The sequence below is a fragment of the Crocodylus siamensis genome, chromosome 4 (assembly GCF_052110815.1).
Source record: "Crocodylus siamensis isolate JL-2025a chromosome 4, ASM5211081v1, whole genome shotgun sequence".
In the NCBI taxonomy this organism is placed as follows: Eukaryota; Metazoa; Chordata; order Crocodylia; family Crocodylidae; genus Crocodylus; species Crocodylus siamensis.
Genome location: NC_143398.1, coordinates 83,835,478 through 83,857,981, shown reverse-complemented (window position 1 = coordinate 83,857,981; position 22,504 = coordinate 83,835,478). Strand labels below are relative to the sequence as shown.

Sequence of the window (22,504 nt, the reverse complement as noted above, 5' to 3'; positions counted from 1 at the left end):
CTTTGTGTTGCACTTAAGCCTTAATGGAGGCAATGAGAATTGAGCACTTTTTGAAAGAACAAATGAACAATCAAACAAATAAATGAACAGACAAATGAAAGAGCTAAGGTAATAATATTATATTATGAAGCTGTTACGCTAAAATGTTGTTAGAGTTTTTTGTCTCCTGCTGTATCTGGGAAGTCAATTATTCAGTATTATAAAATATCTATTTATAAGGTTTTATTCAATCAAACAAGGCAAGAGTAAACCTAAATGGTACTGCATCTATTGTGATACCCCTGTATATCAAGATCTACATAGACAGTAAAATGCATTTTAAGTTACCGGTATTTTATGTAAACTTCTCTCTCTTTTTTACATGTCTGCATTATTTTAGAATATGGATGATTTTCATTTAATTAAACTCTTACCTTGAATCTAAACTGAGACGTCCTCCCCCCAACTCCAAAATGCAGCGTAAGAAGCATGAGTTTATGTCTTGGGTAGTAAAATGGATGGAAAATACTTGTTTAAAACCAATTAGACACAGGATGTTTTGTTGGTGCAATAATTATTAAAAATGGACCTCACAAGAGGCACTGAAGAGTGTATTGTCTCTGTAGAAGAGTGCACAAAAATCTCTTTATGAAATGAGTATCAAAATACATCACCTAATTCTGACAGAAATTAAAATACATTTTATTAAAAATTGCTTGGCAAATGGTGTCATGATCTATTTCCACTAATCAAGAATTATATATTTAAAGGGCATCCCTGCATCTGTTTTACATCAAAATCAAATAAAAGATTTCCGTAGCAACTGGTTTTAATTTTTTGTGCCCCAACATAGATATGAAAATGAATTATGATGTAAGCAAACTTTTTTTTTATAAAATGTTACTTCACTTAATACAGTGATTGAAAAAAGGTGTTTTTTACGTTACCTATTTCATCTAGATCAATCATTGTCATCTGTTAAAATCTGGGAATAAATTGAGTGAAAATGCCTTTAATACTGTGACTGCTTGACATTAAAGACAGGATTTCCTGTATTTTTGTGTCTAGGTGCTGAGGTTCCTTAGTTATTTTAGGGGTTAAAAGCTGTAGTCACTGATGCGTATATATTAGGCTGTATTCATAAAACACGGCATGTAGCCTGCCTCAAACGATTACAGTCTAACAACAGAGACCAATAGAAAGAGGACAAGATCCAAGAAAGCTGAGGTAAGGCTAGATTCTGAAGCATTGTCAAGTTAGATGCAATAGCTAATAGGGTATAATATGGTAATGTGTCAGGGGATGCTCATGTGTACTTTCAGCTTTATATGCTACTAATCTCAGGAGGACAGAATAAGTGGTAGCAACCAAAGGTTTAATTTTAAAAGAGATTTCTAACAAGCTCCAGCTACCTCCACTAACTTGACTAGCAAGGTAAATTATTTTGTATTACTTTACAAACTGATGTTAAGGGTGTGGATATTTATGTAATGTGGGATATGATTTCATGGGGTAAATCAAACATGACATTCCCAAGACATGTTTTATTTTTACTTTTTGGAATGTTTCCCAATATCCAGCAATTTCTGAGGCTAGCAGATCTGTGGGATAATGCACTTGCTAATTACACAAATGAAAATAACCTATATCAAGAAATTACCACATTTTGTAAAAAATTAATAACAAAATCAGTCATTTAACTCTTGCATATATAGTATCAGGATTTTTTTAATATGATTTTCAGTTTTGGCAGTAAACTTTCTGTATCTCACAACACATCTGTACTATTGACCTCTGGATGTAAAATGCTCTCCACTCTATCAAAAACCAAATAGAACAACAGAGTTTATGAAGCACTGTTGCTATGCTACCCCTGCATTGTCTGGAGGAATACATGATCAGTTGATGTCTCTTTCATCATCTAATAATGGCACATGCTTAACTTAAAGTGAAGAAATATAAATGTGAACTGGGTACCAAATGAATGAAAATGCATATTTTATGAAACACAGTAAAACCTGAGATCTAGGGTTTATTCTTTAAGTAATTTTTAGTGCTTTTTAAAGAAGAAATCCAATAATTTGAGATGGAGGACTGGGGGGAATGAATTAGTCAAGTAGGTTTTTTTCTAGGCTTTTTAGGAACATGCCCAACAAACAGCTGTTAAATGCTTTTTGATCCTTCTTGTATGTGACGAGAAAAGGCCCTGGAAAATTTGATCCATATGTCCTTATAATTTAGGAAGAAAAAAGTAAAACCATATGACTAAGGGAGGAATACATATTAGAATGTGTAGTTCTCTTTACACATTGTGATATTCAAACTATTGGTTTGCGCAAAAATGATTCTGTAAAGGCATCCAATATAACCTTTTTCAGAATTACAGAACTCATGATTTAATATCAGAAAATGGTCAGAATTTCCAGGTTTTTTGAAATGACTGAACACCCAATTTAATGTGTTAGCAGCATGACATTTTACCTGAATCACAAGTATATTGTTCAAAGCTGAAAAATCTTAGTATTTGATACCTTTGTATGACTATAAAGTGATGTCACAGGTGGCAGAACGTGGTCCTTTCCTAAGGGAAAAAACAAAAACAAAATAAAATTATTTAATTATTAAGTTAACTATATCTAGGATATTGTTAAGGGGTACTTTAACTGGAGACAGCTAATTGCTTTTCTCCCTTTCCAAGGCAAACAATGGCAGTAAGCATCTATTCCAGCCTTTTGCTATTGTTCTTGACCAATACTGTGTGGACTCGAACTGTGAGACAAGCCTATGATGTGACAGATCCTGAGGACTGGCCTTACTTCACCTTCGAATGTCCAAAAGAATGCTTCTGCCCTCCCGGTTTCCCTAATGCTTTATATTGTGATAACAAGGGACTTAAAGAAATACCTGCGATCCCAGCAAGAATTTGGTACCTCTATCTTCAAAACAACTTTATTGAAACAATTTCTGAGAAGCCTTTTGTAAATGCCACTTATCTGAGATGGATAAATTTAAACAAAAACAAGATCACCAATAAGGGGATCAAAAATGGTGCACTGAGCAAATTGAAGAGGTTGCTTTACTTGTTCCTGGAAGATAATGAATTGGAGGAGGTACCTGCTCCTTTACCAACAAGCCTGGAGCAGCTGAGACTGGCTAGAAACAACATCTCCCGGATTCCTGAGGGAGTCTTTAGCAACTTGGAAAACCTCACACTGCTAGATCTGCACCACAACATGCTGTTGGACAGTGCTCTTCAAAGTGACACCTTCCAGGGACTCAGCAGTCTCATGCAACTCAACATAGCAAAAAATTCTCTCAAGAAAATGCCATTAAGTCTTCCAGCTAATACGATGCAGCTGTTTTTAGACAACAATTCTATTGAAGTGATACCAGAAAACTATTTTAATGCGATACCCAAAGTGACTTTCCTTAGACTGAACTACAATAAATTATCTGATGATGGTATTCCCCCAAATGTGTTTAATGTTTCATCTATTTTAGACCTACAGCTGTCATACAACCAGCTCACTAAAATTCCACCTATCAGTGCTCAACTTGAGCATCTTCACCTTGATCACAACAGGATCCAAAGTAAGTGTCTACTGTTAAATGTGAATTAACAACAAGAACTAAAATCTGTGAAAGTCTCTTCTCCCCAGTGAACCACTTCAGTATCTCATTGTGCCCAAGAGCCATTTTTCAAAACTGAGAAGACTTTGAATGGTTTGAATTTATTTTACTAAGAAGATTAAAATATTTTGTGCTGGTAATCTTGATGATGTTAGAATCAATTTGAAAAAAGTCGTAAAAATACTGAGTTAAAAACTCAAAAATATGCTTTAAGGAAAGTGCGCATTGACAGGGAGATGAGGAAGATGAGCTTAATTAGCCAATTCAGATTCTCACATAGTGCCTATACCATATCATTTCTAAGAACATATTTGTTTGACCTATCTGAATATATCTGCCCTTAGATGCTTTTTAATCTTTTAGCCTTGATATTTTCTAGCATGTAAAACAGGTAAATGAGCACATTAAAGTGTACTTTGGCACTCACATTCCCAAACGTGCATGAAATCAGCCATATTATACCAGGAAATCCAGTTGTTATATGTAGAAGCTAAGAGATTAAAGAAAAAAAAGTAGATTGTTAAATCCACATTTAGCCAACTATATAACAGGTTACATTTTCAAAGTTGCAATCACTCCATTGTTCCTCCCGAGATTAAAAAGAGCTGTTGACTACTTATCTTCCTGGCTTTTTACCTGAAGGTAGAGTTGAAAGCCTAATTATACACACCTGTTCTTTAACACCAGTACCAATAATCAACATTATCTGTCTACATGCCTAAAGACTAATTAGGAACTGGATTTTAAAAGCTTCAGGCTATACATATTTTCCATCTCTTTGTTTCTGTGGGCTAAATGCCAAACCCCTGACTCAGTCTTGTCATGAAAAAAACTAATACTGACATAAAAGTTTGTCCGAGTAAAGATTTTAGGAGTTAGCCCTTGACTCCCATTTCCAAGACACATGAAATGTGTCAGTATGTCAGCATCATGCATTTCAGTTTACTCCCAGAATCTATTCAGACATAAGACATACTTAGGATATGAAGAGCAGAAATACCAATAAGGTTTCCTAGTTACCCAATCATATAAAACTAAATCACCCAGGTTAACCAAATGTATTCAACTTTTGCTTGTAGTTCAAATTATTTCATCCCATAAAACAAAACTTAAATGACCACTTGCTAATATTTTTTGCCAAAATTAAACAATTTGTTGTTTACCCATATTGAACCATTAATGCTTTGGCCTAACATACAGTCCTCTTCTTTCTCTAGCATTCCTTCACCACTAAGCCAGCTAACATGGTATATGAATTAGCAAACCAGTTCCATATTACTATGTGATATAGTATTACCATATGAAAATCTCACGCGTATATTATAACTAATGGCTTGATTCTTAGAAAAAAGATGATACAGTAACTCATACACTGTAAACCTAAGATGAAGTGCCTACTAATAAATCAGGCTAATTAAATACACTTGCAATTCCTGAGATTACAAAGCCAAAAATGTAACATTTTGTATAGAGGTATTAATTCTGTACAGCTGGATGTCATTTCAATGGACTACTAGAAGTCTGAAATGTCATTAGAATTAGGGCTCATGACAACTTGCCTACTGAGCAAATGTCATCCATTGATTACAACAGGATTTAACTAAATCGTGCCACTGCAAAACTCCAGTTGTATATGCTATCTGCTCTTATTTGAATGGACACTTAGCAGACACTGGTGGAATGGAATCAGTAAGGATATGCCTGGTATATTAGGCAACAGCCAAGTTTTTAAATAGGGTTGAAATACTCTTTTATTTTAAAGACACATAATATCAAGGCTAAAAGATTAAAAAGCATCTAAGGGCAGAGACAGAGGCAGTTAAGGTCTCTCAGGTGTCTTAGTCACGCTTCAAAATAGGATCTAGGCTTCTTACTCAAGCATTTTGAAAATATTAGCCTTGGTTTTTCATGAACTGTGGAAGAAAACCAGATACAAGACGACAGTATTCTAACCACAAATCCACTATTATTTCAGTTTTAGAGAGATGTAGTTAGCTGTGTTAGTCAAAAGTCAGGCAGAAAGTAGGCAGGTTTACACCTTAGAGACTAACTGGTATGGAGAAGCACAAGCTTTCAAAGGTGACACCCTACTCACTACACACTAATGAAGCATTTGATGAAGTAGGCTGTTGCCTACAAAAAGTTTATGCCTCTCTGTGCCAGTTATTTCAAATTTAACAAGCTAAAACAATACAATTAAATTGCCCTGGATATCAAAACATGTAGGTAAAGCAAAGGGAGTCAACACAAAGACATCAATGATTCACTGTATCACCATATTTTACCAGTGCTATCAAAAAGTATGTGATAACTGCAAATATTCTACTGTATTAACTACTAGCTCTGACATCTAAGACCTCAGAAGACCTTTAGTATTAAAGAGCAAAAGACAGATGAATATAATTTTCCCTGGCAGAAAACAGAAGTGACATCAACTTGCAGATCAGTTTTTTTGTTCTGTTTAGAGCAAGGGAAAAGAATGCTTAATTAGTTTAAAAAGCTAATGAAAGAAAACATATTTTAGACTCTTGGATCTAATTTCTCCATACAGTGGTTCCAAACTAAGTTCACTTTTTTCTGTTTGGCATTAGTCTTTGTTCCTTTCTAGGAATCAAATGAAAACTGAATGTCACATTTGCCAGTACTGTAGTATAGTAGGTAGTTGGCTTATACATCAATATTAGTTTTTCACATAGTGTGCTCTCCCTTATTTGTTTATTTTACAGTATAACTTAATTTCCGCTGTAAAGTTCAAGGCCCCATTTTGCTTGAGATTTTATAAATACAGGATGACATAGGATGAAACCTAGGCCATGTTGAAACTAATAAGGTCTTGACACAGGTTTCAAAGATGCTTAGTTTTTATCTAAGATCCCTTCTGAAAGACCATGTGATATAAAGAACAGCAAAAGCAATGGCAGAGCAAACAAAGCACAGAGACAAAAAAAAAAAATCAACATTAAAAGAGTGATGATGCACACATATCAGATTGGCTCCAAGCCATTTAAGCACGTCTATCTTATTTACATATGTATTTTAACTAAGACGACAACAATAGCATTCAGAGGATTTCACATGAGGCTAAATTGGGGAAAAAAGCAGTGTTGGAAAAGATAAGAGAGAGAGGAAAACAGAGGGATAGAAACACTATGGAGTATGTGAGTACAATTGGCAGGGATAGTAAACTTAGACAGAACAACAATTATAGTACAAACAAAGGGGCGATCAAAGAAGAGAGCGATCAGTGCCAATACAGCAAAATAGAAAAAACAAAATAACCAGAATAAAGCAGATTCCAGGGATGAGTGAGCGGAGGTAGCAGGAGATTGCAAAAGCTCCCTTTCAGCTCCTAGTACAGTATCCCAAACAAAGATGAGAATTTGAAGTCCTAAGACATGGAGCAAAGTGGTTCCTTCCAACTCCATTGTAGGGATCTTGCTGGAGGAGGGAGTTGTAGGGCCCAATTCATCCTTGGAAGTCAGGACTATAGCTAAAGTGACTGTCCTGACTTTTTTGTGACAGTCCTAAATTTGGGACAATTTTTTTGTCCTTCCTGTATTTTACATCCAAAAAAGCAACTGTTTTGCCCAGTTTTCAGTTTTCCTTTCAAGTATGGAATTTTTTAAAGATTGGCTTCATATTCTTGCTGTTATTTACTATGTGTTTTGGGAAATAAACCACTGACCCCAGTACTCCTGATGGACCCTAACAACTGTGGCTTACTGCAACAGGGATTGAATGGCCCTGACTTCCTCACTACTCCTCAGCTCAGACCAGTGCTGACCCTCAAAACGTGCCTTTCAAAAATTTTTTATCCCTACAGTGGTAAAGATAATCCACAGACTTTACTAGATATCTGTCTGGGCCACAGAATGGAAGAGGATGTTCTGCAGTTGCCTGCCCATGTGTGTTCAAGTAGCACTACTACATTAGACATCAATGGAGACTCTTCCATACTTCAAGGAATTTTTTTTTTTTTATGTGTATTCCCTTATTTAGGCATTACACAGCTTATTGTGATTACTGTCCATATAGGTAGAAGAAAGAAAAAGGCAGAAGAATTTAAGTAGTTAAAATAGAGAGAGAGAGAGAGAGAGAGAGGGGCAGAAAAAGGCAGAAGAATTTAGGTAGTTAAAATATATTACTTTTCAGCCTCACAGATACCACGTCTTAGTCAAATATACTACTTCTTAGTCAAAAGCCCCATTCCAGAGCTCTGGCAGACAAAGAATAAAGGACACTGGCACAAAGATTTTCCTCCAGTATTACATTCCAAAAATCAGGAGGAATATTAGTCCTACAATGGTACGATGGAATGAGGAAAGATGTCTTCATTTTATTGGCAGTTTGGGTCACAGATGAGCTTGAAGAAGTCTAGTATGAGAGGTACAAAAGATAGCCTCAGCCTGCTGAGTTATTTTAGATGGCCTGTTGTTCTGGTTTGTTTCGTCCTTGGGCCTGGTACAGACATTATACTTTTACTGGTATAAGTGATCGGAAACCGGTCTCTCTCTCTAACAAAACAGATGTTTGGTACACAAAAGCAGTCTATACCCATAACAGAACAGAAGTTTGGCTTACACAGACTGGTTTAAAAATGGCTGAACCCAGTTTAAGATTTGCACCCCACCAAAGGGCGAATGTGTGCTCTGTTCGCTGCCAATCTAAACTATGCTGCTTATAACAAATCACATAAACTTAGACCGATTCTGCCTCAGGCTTTTTGAATGTCTGTGCCTAGCCCTGATGATGACTGTCTTCTATAAAAATTGTCCTGTGGACTTTCATGGTGTTCTTATTTCCACGTGTCCTGAAATGGCAGATTTTTACCCAACTGGGATCATTCAAAAATCACATTTTAATAATTACAATCATTATGAAATAGCACTTGGCAGCTTCTAATTTCATAGTGGGATGCATAAAAATGAACTTTATTGCGAGTTTAAAACTTAAATGCACAAATAAAGTAAATCAGTCTCAGGACCTATTTAGTCATAAGAAACTATAGATATAAAACCTTTCTGTAAGTAGAAGCTGTCTACGTCTGTTCTTCTGAATAATAAATATTACTTAAAAACAACCACCATATAATTAAATAATTACAAGAACAAATTCTTCTTCAAAGAATTCCAAGCATTTTATAAACATCAGTCAACCGTTTTTAAGAAGGAGGCACTTGGTATGTTAGTTGTACTGGCAATTTTTGGGGCACTCATCCTAATTGTCTCGCTTCTGTGACAGATTTGTATTCTTACTAAAAAGAATCACTTAAAAATAAAAGGCTTCTGGTTTTGGGGGGTTTAAAAGACAAAATCCAAGTATAAGTTAATGTTCCAATGACATTATAGACATGTCTGTTCAGGAAAAAAAGTTTTTTCCTGTGCAAAAAATGGTGACAAAAAGTAAAGTTTCACTAAAAGTTCCATGGACATATTGCATTGCTAACATCAGAAAACCTTTGTAGTTTTGATGAAAAATGTTTAATTAGGAACTGTTTTACCTATGCTGGTATGGAGGTGCTAAGAAAAATATCTGTGTCTCAGTAACTCACAATCTCCTTTCACACTCTTTAGGAGAGGTGGCCTTGGGCCAATAACAGCTTCAGGCAGACAGGTCAATAGCTTAATGCCACAATTGGACCCAACAAGTTTCACATCATCAATGTATAAAAGTTACTTCAGCCATAACTAAGATAAAACCTACTACTGCCTGACATATGGCAGCTGTTCAACATCACTGCACAAGTGTTCGAGATTAAAAGTGGAAAATGCTTTAGCCAATTGACATGACAGATGTTATATAGGAGGGCCAACGTTAAGAAGCTAACGCCTCTAACTCATGAAAAGTGACAAATGATTAAAGCCACAGTATCAAAACTTATTTGAAATAAAATGAGATATATTTTTTCAAAAGAGATGTATCTGTTTCTTACCTGTCAAAATGGGATTGCCAAATTGCCATTGCATCAGTTAACATATACATGGATAAATGTACAGTTTATTTTGAGATAAGAAGAGCGTGCTTTACCATATATTAACTGCTCTGCAGTGACTGTCCATGTGCATTCTCACACCTCCAGGGAAGCAGAAATTCAGCCATAGTAACTTAGATTTCATGGGGAGAGGCCTACATTACCAGTTTTTTTTCCCCATGGAGTAAAAAGATGCATACAGGCAGTTATTGCCTAGTGGTTGATGTGCAGTAAGTCTACGTGCCGTTTTACAATTCTGCTATTTTTCATATGTTCGTGTTTAATTAAACTATTGGAGAGCATGATGTAGGAGAGGAGGAGGGCTTAGTATGCTAACATTATAAAAAGATGCTTGCGTGAACTTCTATTTATAATTTCTGAATTTTAAATATAATACAACAGACAATATGTTTGCTGCAGTTAATGTACAGACACCCAGGATGAAGTTTTCAGACACTGCCAACCTCATTCTGCCCTCACTAAAGTCAAAATCACAACTTGGTTTATAGTAAATACACTGAAAACAAAATTCACACCAATAATTTAATGGCCGATCTTCCCACTATCCAGATTTAGGAATGAATTCTAGTTCCTCTCTAGAATATGAATTTGTAGTAAACCTGGTATTAAATTAAATTGAATTGCTTGTGTGCCATAGTCTACTTTGTAATTTCAATCAAAAATAACAAGTAACATATTTTAGAGATAACGATATTAAAATGCATTTTTCATACAAGTTATCTGTATTTGCAGATGTCAGTGGCACTCAGATTTGTCCAGCCTCCATTAGCATAGAAGACTATGTTCCCTACAATGATTTTCCACGCCTCCGCTATCTACGCCTGGATGGAAACGACATTCAGCCACCAATTCCACTGGACATCATGATATGCTTTCGGCTTCTACAGGCCATTGTTATTTAAAAAAACAACATCTGACCACCTCATTTGCATTTGCCAGATTTTTAAGAAGCAAATTTTGCTGGCATGAAACCTGTTCTAGTTTATAGTTCAATCAGTAACAATTTTCTTTCAATTTTAAATCTTCTTCCTTCTACCTTTTTACATTTACAAAGAGTATTCTTCAAAAAAGTGTCCCTGGTTCTATATGGCATATTTCCTTGATTTAAAAAAAAAATCGTATTGCAAATATATTGCAAGTTATGAATTATCACATTTCCAATGGTTCCAAAGCACACTCTTGTTTATTGTTTGATTTTCTTGTTAAACCATATATTAAACATAAGGTCTGTTAAGGCCCTTGCTATACCACCAAATTATATTAACCCTAAACAGCAGTGTAATACTTTTTTTTTTTTTTTTTTTTTAAATTCAGGTGCACTTGAATTGACATGCATGTTAAAAAGTCATGTATTACATTATTACAAATCATAACTAACACTGGCCATCCCTAAAATAGCCATCACCATAAGTGGCAGTGAACAATCCATCATTCTGTAGATAAAATTGAACAAAATATTTACTTCGCATATGGAAATATTTCAACTGATACTTTTTTCCACAGGTATGCAATATCTCCAAGGAAGAAAACTATGTATTGCATATAAATATAAAAACACAAAACTAGAAGTAAGGAAATCTAAGGTAAAATCCTGGTTTCATTGAAGTCAACCACAGCTTTGCTACAGACTACAGTGGAATAAGGATGTCATACCTAGTCTTTCCATTCTTGCTTTGCATCAGTTCTTCTCTGAGGCCTTAGAACAATCACTTAACTAATGGGTTTTACATAGAACAGAGGTAAAATCTAAAAACATTTGAAAAGCTGTTGCTGTTATAATTGTTATTGCTAAGATATAAAGAAACCCTAAAGTATATGCATCAGATACATGGCAATGATGTGGTAACATGTTTTCACAGGAAGAACAGACCAAGAATAAAATCAAATATAATCGGTTCAGTGTAATACTTAGTAATCTATTGGCACATGTAACAACACTGGATTTAAGAAAATCCAGATGCTTAGAGTGTGGCACTTTGAAAATGCATTAATAGTGGCAGTGCCATTAGGATATCTTTTTAAGAAGTAGTTCTTTATTTATAGTAAATTATACAGGCAGTCCTTGGATTTATGAAACAAATGATTCCTGAAAACTGAGTCTTAAGTGGAAATGTTGCAACTCGGAACCGATTTTCTCATAGGAAACAATGTTATATGGGGGATTGGTTCCTGAACCAAGGCCAGATACCCTATTTTCACCAAAAATACCCCAGAATTTTATACTCAATCAATTACAGATAAGTAATATAGTCACATCAATGTATTTACAGCAAAAGCTGTATTAACCAGCACCTTACAAACTGGCATGCTCTGTTAACCAGCATGCCGGCTCATAAGGGAAAAGTGAAACCAGAAGTGTCCACCATGGCACTTCTGATTCCACAGAGCCCCCACAACCTGAGAGAAAGCATCCTGCACTGCCAAGCCCCCATGGCCCAGGGCATAGCAGGCTGCATGGGTCCTCCCTCCCTGCCCCTCGGGGCCCACAGGAGGAGTGGCAATGCGGTGGGAGGGGTGGCAACACGGCAAGAGGGGCGGCAACACCCCAGACATGGTGGGATAGGCAGCAGCCCAAACAGGCAAAGATGCCTGTTTGGGCCGCTCAGTAATCCAGCATATTTTTGTTATCCGGCTCCCTCCATTCCCCATGGGTGCCAGATAACAAAGCTTTTACTGTATACTGTAAGTAGCAATCATATTGATTTGGAAGGACTTCTTTGAGGTGACTTTGATGGACTTTTTGAAAGGCTCTTGGGTAGATTTTTTGAAGGGCTCTTGGCTGGAATCTTCTCAAGAGTCTTGGCTGCAGGTTTTTCTGGAGTCTTGTCTGCTTCTTAAAGAAAGTGTCTAAGGAAGTTTGGACAGAAGTTCTCCGGGGAGATGGGCCACACAGCAAACTTGTTCACTGGTGTGGCGTGGCACTGGATCAAGTGTTATAAAGTCAAAACTGACATCAGAAAGTTGAAACGGAGTCAATTTATAAATGTTGTGAGTGCAAAATGTTGCAACTCGAAACGTATGTCAAGAACTGCCTGTACTTTGATAGTAGGGTATCAGTACACACCCTGAATATTAGAGTGGGAAAATAAAGTTTGTTTGCTATTGCTGGTAGCCATTATAAGGAATAACTCACCAATTATATTTTTAGTTTACTTTTGCCTTTATGTAGAAGGAAATAGTTGCTGTTTGATGGCCTGTGTCTAATTCTGACATGTTAAGACTGTTCAGTAACAAGCATAAAAAAACTAGGTATGTTGTATGTGAATTTATTTTTTCCGTGAATTTATTTTTTCCCTCAAGAATGAAACTTTTTTTTTTTTACTAATGGATAGAGGATCTGATTTTGAGAAGTGTTTGAAATTCTAATTTAAGTTTGTCAGAATTTCATAAAATCAGGCCTGAATTGATTTAATTCTACTGTAGTGCATTAGCAGTAATATTCATAGTATGTTGATATAATGGGATACTGCATTGATCTTTCATTGCAGTTTCCCAAAATTATCATTTTTTTTTTCAACCAGCACATTGGAATCAAATTTACTCAATGTCTGAAGTCATAGTAGCTTACTAAATGGTCACTTAATTATCAAGGTCAAAGACCCACTCAGGCTAAGAATCCTGTAGAGCTAGTATGGTTGAATTACAGCAACCTCTATAACTAGTAACAGCATCATGACCAACTCCCTTTGACTCCCCATAATGAATGACAAGGCAGCCAAGTCAATGGGGTGCAAACTTTGCCAAGGATTCAGAGTGCTGCTCAAATGTGCACCTCTGCAACTGAAACAGGAACCCTTAAACTGCTCTGCCAATGAATTTCATTAAATGGCCACTAATAAAGTAAAAATCAGGCTTTTGGAATAAAACATCACCAAGATAGAGAAGCAGGTCTTTTATAAACTCTGTCATACAAATGTTTTGCTTAGCGGGTTATACCCATGTGCTGGTTGATTGAAACAATCCTGTCCTTATAATGAAATGTTTTTTATACTGATATGTTCATAAGACAACAAAAGATTAAAAGTAGCTCTACAGTACAAATGCATGTTTAGTTCTGCTTCATTTATGGTAGCATATAGTAATTTATTTTTTAGCACACAATTTCATGTGATATTATTACTAAATAAATTAAGATAATGACTATATAATTGTATTTGAAAATGGATTTTCTAGTTGCTTTGAAGATAAATAATACACACCCCATCAGTATATAGTATATAACACACACATATACCAGAGCATATCCCTAAACACATACACACACACACTATATATTTGTCCATACTTACATAAACACATATACGTGTGTGTGTGCATGTATGTGCACATCTGCAGACACACAGAGAGCCACACACACAGAAAATAAGCACACAAGTTCATTTTTAGGAGTGGTAAATATTTTTTTATTGTGATGGTGTCAAGAGGTCCAAAGCAAAGATTAAGACCTGACAGATACTGTTGGCCAGATTATATACTACCTATTAGGTATATAAGTGTATTTGGGTGCCTAAATACGATGGTATTACAACCTATTTGAATCTCTGAAAAACTGTTAGTACAAAAACCTTCTTGCTTAAGTTTTGTTTTTGGTGACCCAATCTTAAGGGTAGATCCTTTCTTTTTTTCTTTTTTCATGTCTTTGTGACAAGGTAGTTAGCAGAATTTGGAGATTTGTTGGAATCTGAGAGGGTTGGGCCATGAGTGCTTTTGCTGTGGCCTCAAACTTCAGATCTCTGGGCTGTCAACTGTGCACATTAGTGCCCACACCACCCCGACCCCCTTAAGGGTAGGTGGAAGCTGTTAGAAATGTAACATTAACAGATCAATGCAGTAGGGGCCAACTGTCATCTCAGGGAAGAATCCTGGATTTGGAAAGAAGGGCTGCAGCTGAAGCCACTTGCATTATTCCTCAGACCAGGGTAGGGAAGGGGGTGGGGAGGGGTGAGGCATCGCTGGACCCTTCAGGCCAGCAGGGAACACCAGAGGGAGGGGACTCTGGGCAGGGGGAGGAAAAAGAGATTCACCTACTTGCAGCAGCTGCTGCTGCTCCTGTCCCCAGTTGAGCCCAGCACCCACACAGGTGCTCTCAACAGCCCACAGGTGGAGTAAGGCAAAAGAAGCTCTAGAGATCTCCCAGGTGAGCCGGGGGGGGGGGGGGGGGGTGTCTCTCCTTCATGAGCCTGGTCCTTGCCTGACTCTTCAGTGTTCCCCAATGATGTCCAGCTGTGGGAAGTAGTTGTTCAGTGTGCCGAACTCAGCCAGAGACAGCAATGGTGGTGGGTGGAACCTCTTTCCTGTCCTTGCTCCCTGTCTGTCCTCATTGTATGTCCTTGTTATCCCAGGAGCTCCAGCTGCAGGAAGTGGCTGCATGGGATGTCAGGCTCAGTAGGGAACAGCAGCAGCAGCAGGCTTTTTCTAGCCCTGCTCACTTCCACTAACCCCATCCTTATGTCACCCACCAGACAGGATCAGGTCAAAGAGGAGGAACTCACCACTGTCCCAACTGCACATAGCGCCCTGCCCAGCCACTCTCCAGTGTCCCCATCTCAAGTGGGGTGGAAGCAGCCCTTAGGCCCCTCTCTGCCTCTGGGTCAATTAGGGACAGTAGCAGCAGCAGGTGGGTTCACTTTTTCTGTGCCTATTCCCTGACAGTGCTCCTAGGTGTCTGCCACCACCCAGGGCTTGCAGTAGTGTCTCAATGATCAGACCTCAGCAGCAGTGGTGTTATCTGACATGGCATGAGCTCCCCACTCCAGATACTGTTGTGATGTGCAGACTTCAGCTGTTGTGGCTGGGGGGCTGGGGAACAGGCTCTCGGCACCCCTATTTGCAGAACCATGCCACAGGTCCTTTGGACCTCCAGTCTGGTTCTCCCCTCCAAGCAGCTCCCAGAGTTCATATTTCACTCCCCTCTCCCCCTCCCAAGATATGTCAGCATCCCCCAGTGGGAGTCTGCACCACAGCAGTAACAGCTGGAGTACAGGGAGCACAAACTGTTAGGTAACACAGTTATGTGAGCAGGTCCACACACTATTTGTCCCCCACCCCACTCTGCCCAGAGGGAAGTAGCTTTATACAGCTGATATTCATTTGACGAAAGCCTGGGAGAGTCACGCTAACTCTTTCACAGCCATCCCCACTCATTGCCTCTATGAGGAGCTGGGACTCTCCTCATAAGGGCAGCAGGAATCAAAGCAGGATGCTTTCCTGCAGGGGAACATTTTTTCATTCCAGCATGCCTCTTCGGTGTCTCAAACTGCTTTGAGGCATCACAACATGCACATGCTTGCCCATCTGGACCCAGCCATGCACTCCATTTTTCATGTCAGCAAATATAAAAGTGAACCTAACCTTTCATTTAAAAATGCAGTTTCTAGCCACTTTGCATGGAAAGATGGCTTCTCAAATGATGTAAAATATTTTACAAGGTTGATAGTTTGTCATGCATTCTTCCTAAAGTTCCTATGTTTTAGACAGTGCCCTTGTAGACATTTGGGGGCCCTGAAAAATGTTGTCATGGGGATAATTTTCTTTACTGATTATTAGAACAATATAGTTGTATCTTCCCACATTGATGCTGTATTTCCCTCTCTCATAACTAGTTTTCCTTGTCTTATTTAGGGTCTCAGTGTTTTTGAGTGAGGAAGGACTTTATATTAACAGAAGTTAGGAAGGATATTTAAAAATCCAAGAAATTCTACATAAGTCCAAATGAGCAGTGAAATTTCATTTTACCTATTTTAATCAAATACATTTTTCTATCAACACCTGTCAAAACAGTTGTAGAGGAAATCTTGATAAGATTTTTCATCTTTCTAGCTATGTAGTGGAATGAGAGGGGAAAAGAAAAAGAAGGAAAAACCCCATTAGTGAACTGGTACCAGATAGAAGCACAGAAATGAAAAAGGCAACAGAAGATAGAATTAGGAGAAAGGGAATTAGGTGGTAAGGAGGAGAGACTAGACTGGATCTGGAAGGGAGACAAGTCTGAAGGCCGTGTCACATGTTACACTTAGGACATTTTAATGGCACTAAAAACAAGAGTGGCTGTACATTCAAACAATAAAACACATGTTAAATGTAATTATATCATAACAAAGTAACAGCTTTTCATGGGAGGCATATCTCTGGATTGTATTAAGTAACACATGTTCAGCTATTGTTGGATTGTTTCACAGAAATAGGATACAATGCTGGTACAGTGGCAGGGACAGGACAAATAATTAGCTTTTTGTTCCCAGCCCCAGCATCATACAGCGGTCTTAAAATGGCCACAGTGTGATTCCAGGGGTAGGACTGACAATCAGCTGATTGTCAGCCCCAGCTCCTGTATAACACTGGAGCCAGTTTAAAGCCTACCAGCAGCAAAGACCCAACTTACCCCATGGATGCAGCAGCAGGTGCAGATCTAGCAGCAGGAGCAGAACCTTCTCCCAGGTATGTCTCCCCATGCCTCCCTCCACCCACATTAGTGGAAAATATCCAGCTCACCCTGGCATGCCAGGGTCAGGCACTCCTGGGCTTGGCAGTGCTAGGCACAGATTAGAAAGAATCTGGGCTCTGGGTATGAGAGAAACTATTCCAAACTTCCTCATGCAGTATGACATGGATGTTTTCAAAATCTGAAATTCACAATACCTAAAACTAGTGTAGTATTGCTTGCTTGGGAGCTGGCAGAGCAGAATCATATTCAGGAACATTACTTGACATCTGGAATATTGTCTAATGTGCTGCAATTGATATATAATCCAACACTAGAGCACAGTCCAGACACATAGGATCTGTGCCCATGTGAAAATAACACCCCTGAGCTTTCTTCAGATCCTGAATTACTATACTCTCTGCACCATTCCAAGGTGATGTGGAATAAGCTTTGAGAATAAATTCCAAAAAGAATATAGTAATAAGCCAAAATTGTGCATGCTGTTAAAGAAAACCACATGAAGAAGCAAGGACAGTTAGTCTTCAGTATACTTAGTCTTAACCCCTTAACTTGTAAACCTGTGGGGGGTCTGTAATATACTTAATTTTATTGGCACGCCATCTCAGATTCTGAATGACCCAAAAATAATGGTCTCTTATCTTTATGGATAACACCTTCATTTTCAGCAAATGTATGTCTGTGGAATGCTTGGTCAGAAATCAAGCAATCCATGAACTCACAGATAAGTGCCATAGAAGTTTAAGGCACTAGTTTCAGGCCAGCGCATGCTTGCTGGTGACTTTTAATGAACATTTGATTGTAGAAAAATCTATTTTTTTAGGCCTGGCAGAAAACACAGGCATGTCAATGTCCAAACGTTAAAGTCTAAGCTAGGTTGTTGAAGAAGAGAAGTTCATGGATCAAGTCCTATTATACAGGCCTCTAGGGTCCAATCCAAAAGTTAAGTAATATTAAACCTTGTCCTCTCAGGTCCTCTCTATGGGATGTCTCTTTAAATATATTTCATTCTTAGAGAGCAAACAAATCTCTGGATTCTTAAATCTTATTAGCTTGACTTAAACCTATCGTTAATATCACTGTGAAACCAGGAGGTCTTACTGGTAGCAGAATTTCTTCAGAGGATAACTTGGCATCTTATGTGTGGTAGGGGAGTCTCCAAGCCACAGGGACCTGGCGGCAATGGTGGGAGCCCCATGCCAAAGGTCTTGCCAGCAGTGCCATGGTGTGCTGACCTCTGGGAGCATGGAGGCAGCAGCAGCAGCATCGCTTTGGTGTGGACCCTGCCAGTGGCCAGACAGCACGCTGAGCCATAGGAATGGGTGGCAATGGCAGGACTGCCATGCCACAGGTGCTGTCAGTGGCACCACAGCACACTGAGCTGCAGCAGCATGGTGGCTGTGGCGGGTTTGCCTTGCCGCAGGACTTACCAACAGTGCTGTGGCATCCCAAGCCACAGCCAACAGGGGCCAGGATGCCAGAAATTAAAAAAAAGTGGCACTGGCATGGACGTGCTTTGTAAGCATGTGCTGATGCCGATTCGCCAGCAGGTGAGTGAAGGTTGCAGTTGAGACAGAGATCCCAGAATGGATGACTGTTGGCATCCTCCAGATGAGGAGCTGGCCCCATGGACTAACTCAGAGGAGTCGGTTCACTTACCTGGAAAGCTGCATGGAAGTCTGGACATGGAGAGTGAAACAAAGACAATGGCGAACCTACAGGACAAGACAAAAGCAATGACTGGTAAAGAAACTGCATCCATGCAACATCAGGGTAACAAGTTGGTGCTAGGTGAGGTGCAGGGGAGGCAGAGCCCCAGTGTCCTCACACTAACAAGTAGACATAATAGGATACCACTGAGCCAGGATTAACAGAATTCCCTAAGATTAAAACTTCATCAAAGACATGGCAGAAGAGAAGTATTGGTGACCTTGGTAACTGGTGCCAGGGGTCATACTGTCGGGCTAAAAGACCATGGTTAGCTCTGGGTGGCTAGAAAAACCTAAGCAGGGAGCTTAGGACAGGCATGGCAAGTTACACTATTGGAGTTTATTTTTCAGATAAATATCTGACCTGCACTTTTAGGGTTATCATGTAGCCATGACTAAGTCTGTAACATGGATAGACCGGGTTTCGGGGCGGGGGGGGTGGGGTCTCAAAACACTGCTATTCATTAATGTGCATTAAAAATATTACTAACATTTGAGGCAGTTTCTCAACAGTAGTGACAACATTGTATAGGAGCAATGGGTAATAAAGTTAATGTAAGTGTGGTTTCCTAATAACTGACAGCGATTGTAAGGGATCCTGTTCAGAGGTGAAGAAAAAATAAGGAAAACATTCAGAAATAAGGTAAACTATGTATTCTTTTCCTTATCTGTACTAAAAAAATACGTGAAGAAAACTAAAGAGGTAGTGATGGGGGCCTGAAGATTCATAGGTAGGTAGGAATGATGGCTTGGTGGTATGAATAAAGAAAGTTGAAAAGGGAGTGGAAAAACCCCCACTTGGGCTGAGCTTCAATGTTTACAATGTTATACCTATTTCCCTTATTATAATTACCATACCAAAGTATGATAATTCCAATGTAAAATTGAGTTTAAGAAATATTTTTTTAATTTCACTGTGGATAAGCATACGCCTATTCCTAGCAAATATTATTACTACTGCTAAATGAAATATTTGTGACCTTTTCACTGGAATTGTTCTGTGGGTGTTTATTTTAATCTACAACTATGCAATCAAATGCATATTTGGTGCACTGAAAGGACATATGCACATGTGTAGTGCTGATACAAGACTATTGTGGAAGTCAGGGACCCATGTTGGTGAGAAGGAAAGTATAGCATATGACCCACTTTTTCTCACTAAGGTAATTCAAAATGGCTGAACAAGACACTACCAAGTGTTCACATTTGAAGTAAGAGTTTCAAAAAGAGAGAGAGAGGAAAGAACACTTACAAAATTGTCATACTAAAGATGTAATTTATTACATTTGTTGGAAATGTATAGAAGTATGAAAACAAAGACTTAGAATTAACATTCTTCTTCAACCATAATTCCAACATCACTACCAAGAGCACTATAATATTGGAGCACACCCAGTAGAACACTTGAAAAGACAGAGGGAAGTGGTATAATAGTGAATAAAAGCTATTATGAAACAAAGACTTTTTTCCCCCTATTTGAACTGCTTTTACTCATAGAAAAATGTAGCCTTTAGCCATAATCAGTACTTCAAGCAGTTCCGGAAAGAATCCAACAGAAATGAAAAGAGGACGGGGCACATCAAAGCTTCTGGGTTTGTAATGTTAACAGCTGTGGCTAAAAAGCTTTGGGGGTAAGAGGGGTTGTTATTTAAACATGTCTGTTTGAAATAGTATTTTGAATTCAAGCACATATGAGTGTCCATTAAAACAAAAGGAGAGTCCAAGGATAAGCATACCATACAAATGCCATATATCAAACAGACAGCTTTACAATCAAACACCACATAATTAGTGCAAAAATTGAGTGCCAAAAAAAGTGTTGCAGTTGTATTAAATTTACCCTTAAGGAGCTGTAAAAAGAAATAAATATTCTAGGACCAATGCCCATTTATCCTGTTCTGCTCCACATAAAAGGAGTTTGTATTAAATCAACTGCATATCTGGAAAGAATTAAATCATCATCTATCATTGGCAAACCTAAAGGAAAAGTTCACAAGAAAGATCAGTTTTATATAATAAAAGTTCTCATGTTTCATAGGCAGAAGGGAAAAATGATTGCCAAAGGGAATGCATGTGTTGTCTTCAGCTAGTGTTTTCCCTAGAAGATAATATATTTTAGGGTTGTCCATTGCTCCCCTTTATTACTTGTTAGAGACTATGAACCCCAAGTTCTCTAACCATAGTTCTCGAAATCCAATCATTTAAATTTCTATCACAAAACCCTCAAAGGAATATGGCCCTATATGACTGCCCCCGCCCCCCCCCCCGTTATATAGGGGCTGAAAACTTGTTCTTTTACTACTGCAAAGGTATTTTACATGGACCAAAACCTACCTTTCATCAGTGGTGTAAACAAAAATAGAATTTGAGCTGGCAGGCAAGACTTCACTGGCTCCAATTAATTTATATCACTGATGAATTTATGTAAGTACTTTTACTGCCTACAGCTGGGTTAAGTAGCATTTTAAACTGTTATCCTCATTTATTAACTGTGGGTTACAAGTAAAATGAGTCTACCGTTTTCACCTTAACACTATGATATTAGCCAATGCTTTATAAAGTCAGCATAAAATGTTTAGCACCAGATACTTAGCTGGTATCAGTGAAAGAAATATTGAATTACACCAGTGAAGGCTCTTCCCCCTCATTTGCTTAAGAAAAGCTCAAAACTATAAGGTAAGACATGGTGTAGATTACCATCGAGGCTTAGCAGCATATGTACAATAAGTTTATTTTTCATAGAATTTGGCACCAAGAAAAAATAAAGTATCACTGCTGTACTACATCAAGGATTTTAGCACACTTAGCTTTAAAACCAACATATGCACAACAGCAATGAAATGTAATTTCGTTTGCAACTTTATGCAAAATTGAATCACTATTTATCCTTGGCTTTCAAAACACCATCCATTCCTCGTTCTCCTGCTTCTCCAGCCATTCTTTCAACAATTCATACTTCACCTCCCATTGCCTAGAAAAGTTGGCTTTTGCACTCTGCTGTTCTCCAATTACTTATTTTCTAGGTAATCATATTTCATGACATGACTTCATATATCTCCTCCATGGTGAAAATTCTCAGATCCACTCTCACGCTGTCTTTGACATTTTCCTCAGAATATGGTGGTTCAAATATAATATGGGCAAAAACTGAAGTCCTCATTTTTTTTTTTTTTTTTTTTACTGTCCTCAAACCGTCTTTGTCTGTCAGTCAAAAACACCATGGCCCTTCCTGCCAATCAGGCTTCTAAACCATCTTTGAGTCCTTTTCCTGGGCTGTGTCCAAAGCTTGCCACCTTTTCTTCCACAATATTTCTAAGATCTGAACTTTTCAGTGCACACCCAGAATACTCTTGTCAATTACCTTCTTGGGTTATAATTTCCTTCGCTTTGGTGTCCTGGACAGCCACCCCATACTAACACATCCCTCATACACTACAAATGCAGCCCCCTAGGATCCATTGCGTCAATCAAGGTAGTCCCTCCACAGAACCTCACTGCTTTGACAGCTAGAAAACTTTAAAAAAAAAATCATACTTAAATTTATTCCTGATGAACTTCTACCTATTTGTCCAGTGCCAGCAGTAAACCTTGAATAGATACTTTCCTAACCCATTTGAAGTATTTACAAAGAGCAATCAGACTGGAGCTTAGGCCGGCTACAACGATTAAGGATAATAAAAAGTCCTTCTACAGTTACATAGCGAGTAAAAGGAAAGCTCAGAGTAACATAGGGCCCCTGCAGGACAAATCAGG

The 22,504-nt window shown here is 38.2% G+C and overlaps 1 protein-coding gene and 1 long non-coding RNA gene across 3 annotated transcripts in view; one reads left to right on the top strand and one right to left on the bottom strand.

Annotated features, from left to right (window-relative positions):
- Positions 1-22,504, bottom strand: part of LOC149865923 (uncharacterized) — a 115,193-nt gene that overhangs the window by 71,898 nt on the left and 20,791 nt on the right. Inside the window, exons 2-4 of the long non-coding RNA XR_016441809.1 lie at positions 18,702-18,757; positions 4,037-4,099; positions 2,511-2,560 (exon numbers count right to left, since the gene is read on the bottom strand). This is a non-coding gene — a long non-coding RNA (uncharacterized LOC149865923). The remainder of the gene's footprint in view (positions 1-2,510; positions 2,561-4,036; positions 4,100-18,701; positions 18,758-22,504) is intronic.
- Positions 1,101-13,760, top strand: KERA (keratocan). 2 transcript variants are annotated; one of them, XM_090042675.1, is made up of 3 exons: positions 1,101-1,206; positions 2,678-3,570; positions 10,334-13,760. In XM_090042675.1, exons 2-3 carry the CDS (start codon positions 2,685-2,687, stop codon positions 10,501-10,503), a joined length of 1,056 nt encoding a protein of 351 aa, XP_089898801.1. In that variant the 5' UTR covers positions 1,101-1,206; positions 2,678-2,684; the 3' UTR covers positions 10,504-13,760. The 2 variants fall into 2 exon arrangements, with proteins under 2 accessions (XP_089898801.1, XP_089898802.1); XM_090042676.1 differs by lacking the exon at positions 1,101-1,206 and adding an exon at positions 1,235-1,413.

What these genes read in the sequence shown, in the direction of transcription:
- KERA (XM_090042675.1), top strand. Translation starts at nt 2,685, where the DNA reads ATGGCAGTAAGCATCTATTCCAGCCTTTTGCTATTGTTCTTGACCAAT. An exon ending in TGATCACAACAGGATCCAAA is followed by an intron (nt 3,571 to 10,333) that starts GTAAGTGTCTAC and finishes CTGTATTTGCAG; the next exon opens with ATGTCAGTGGCACTCAGATT.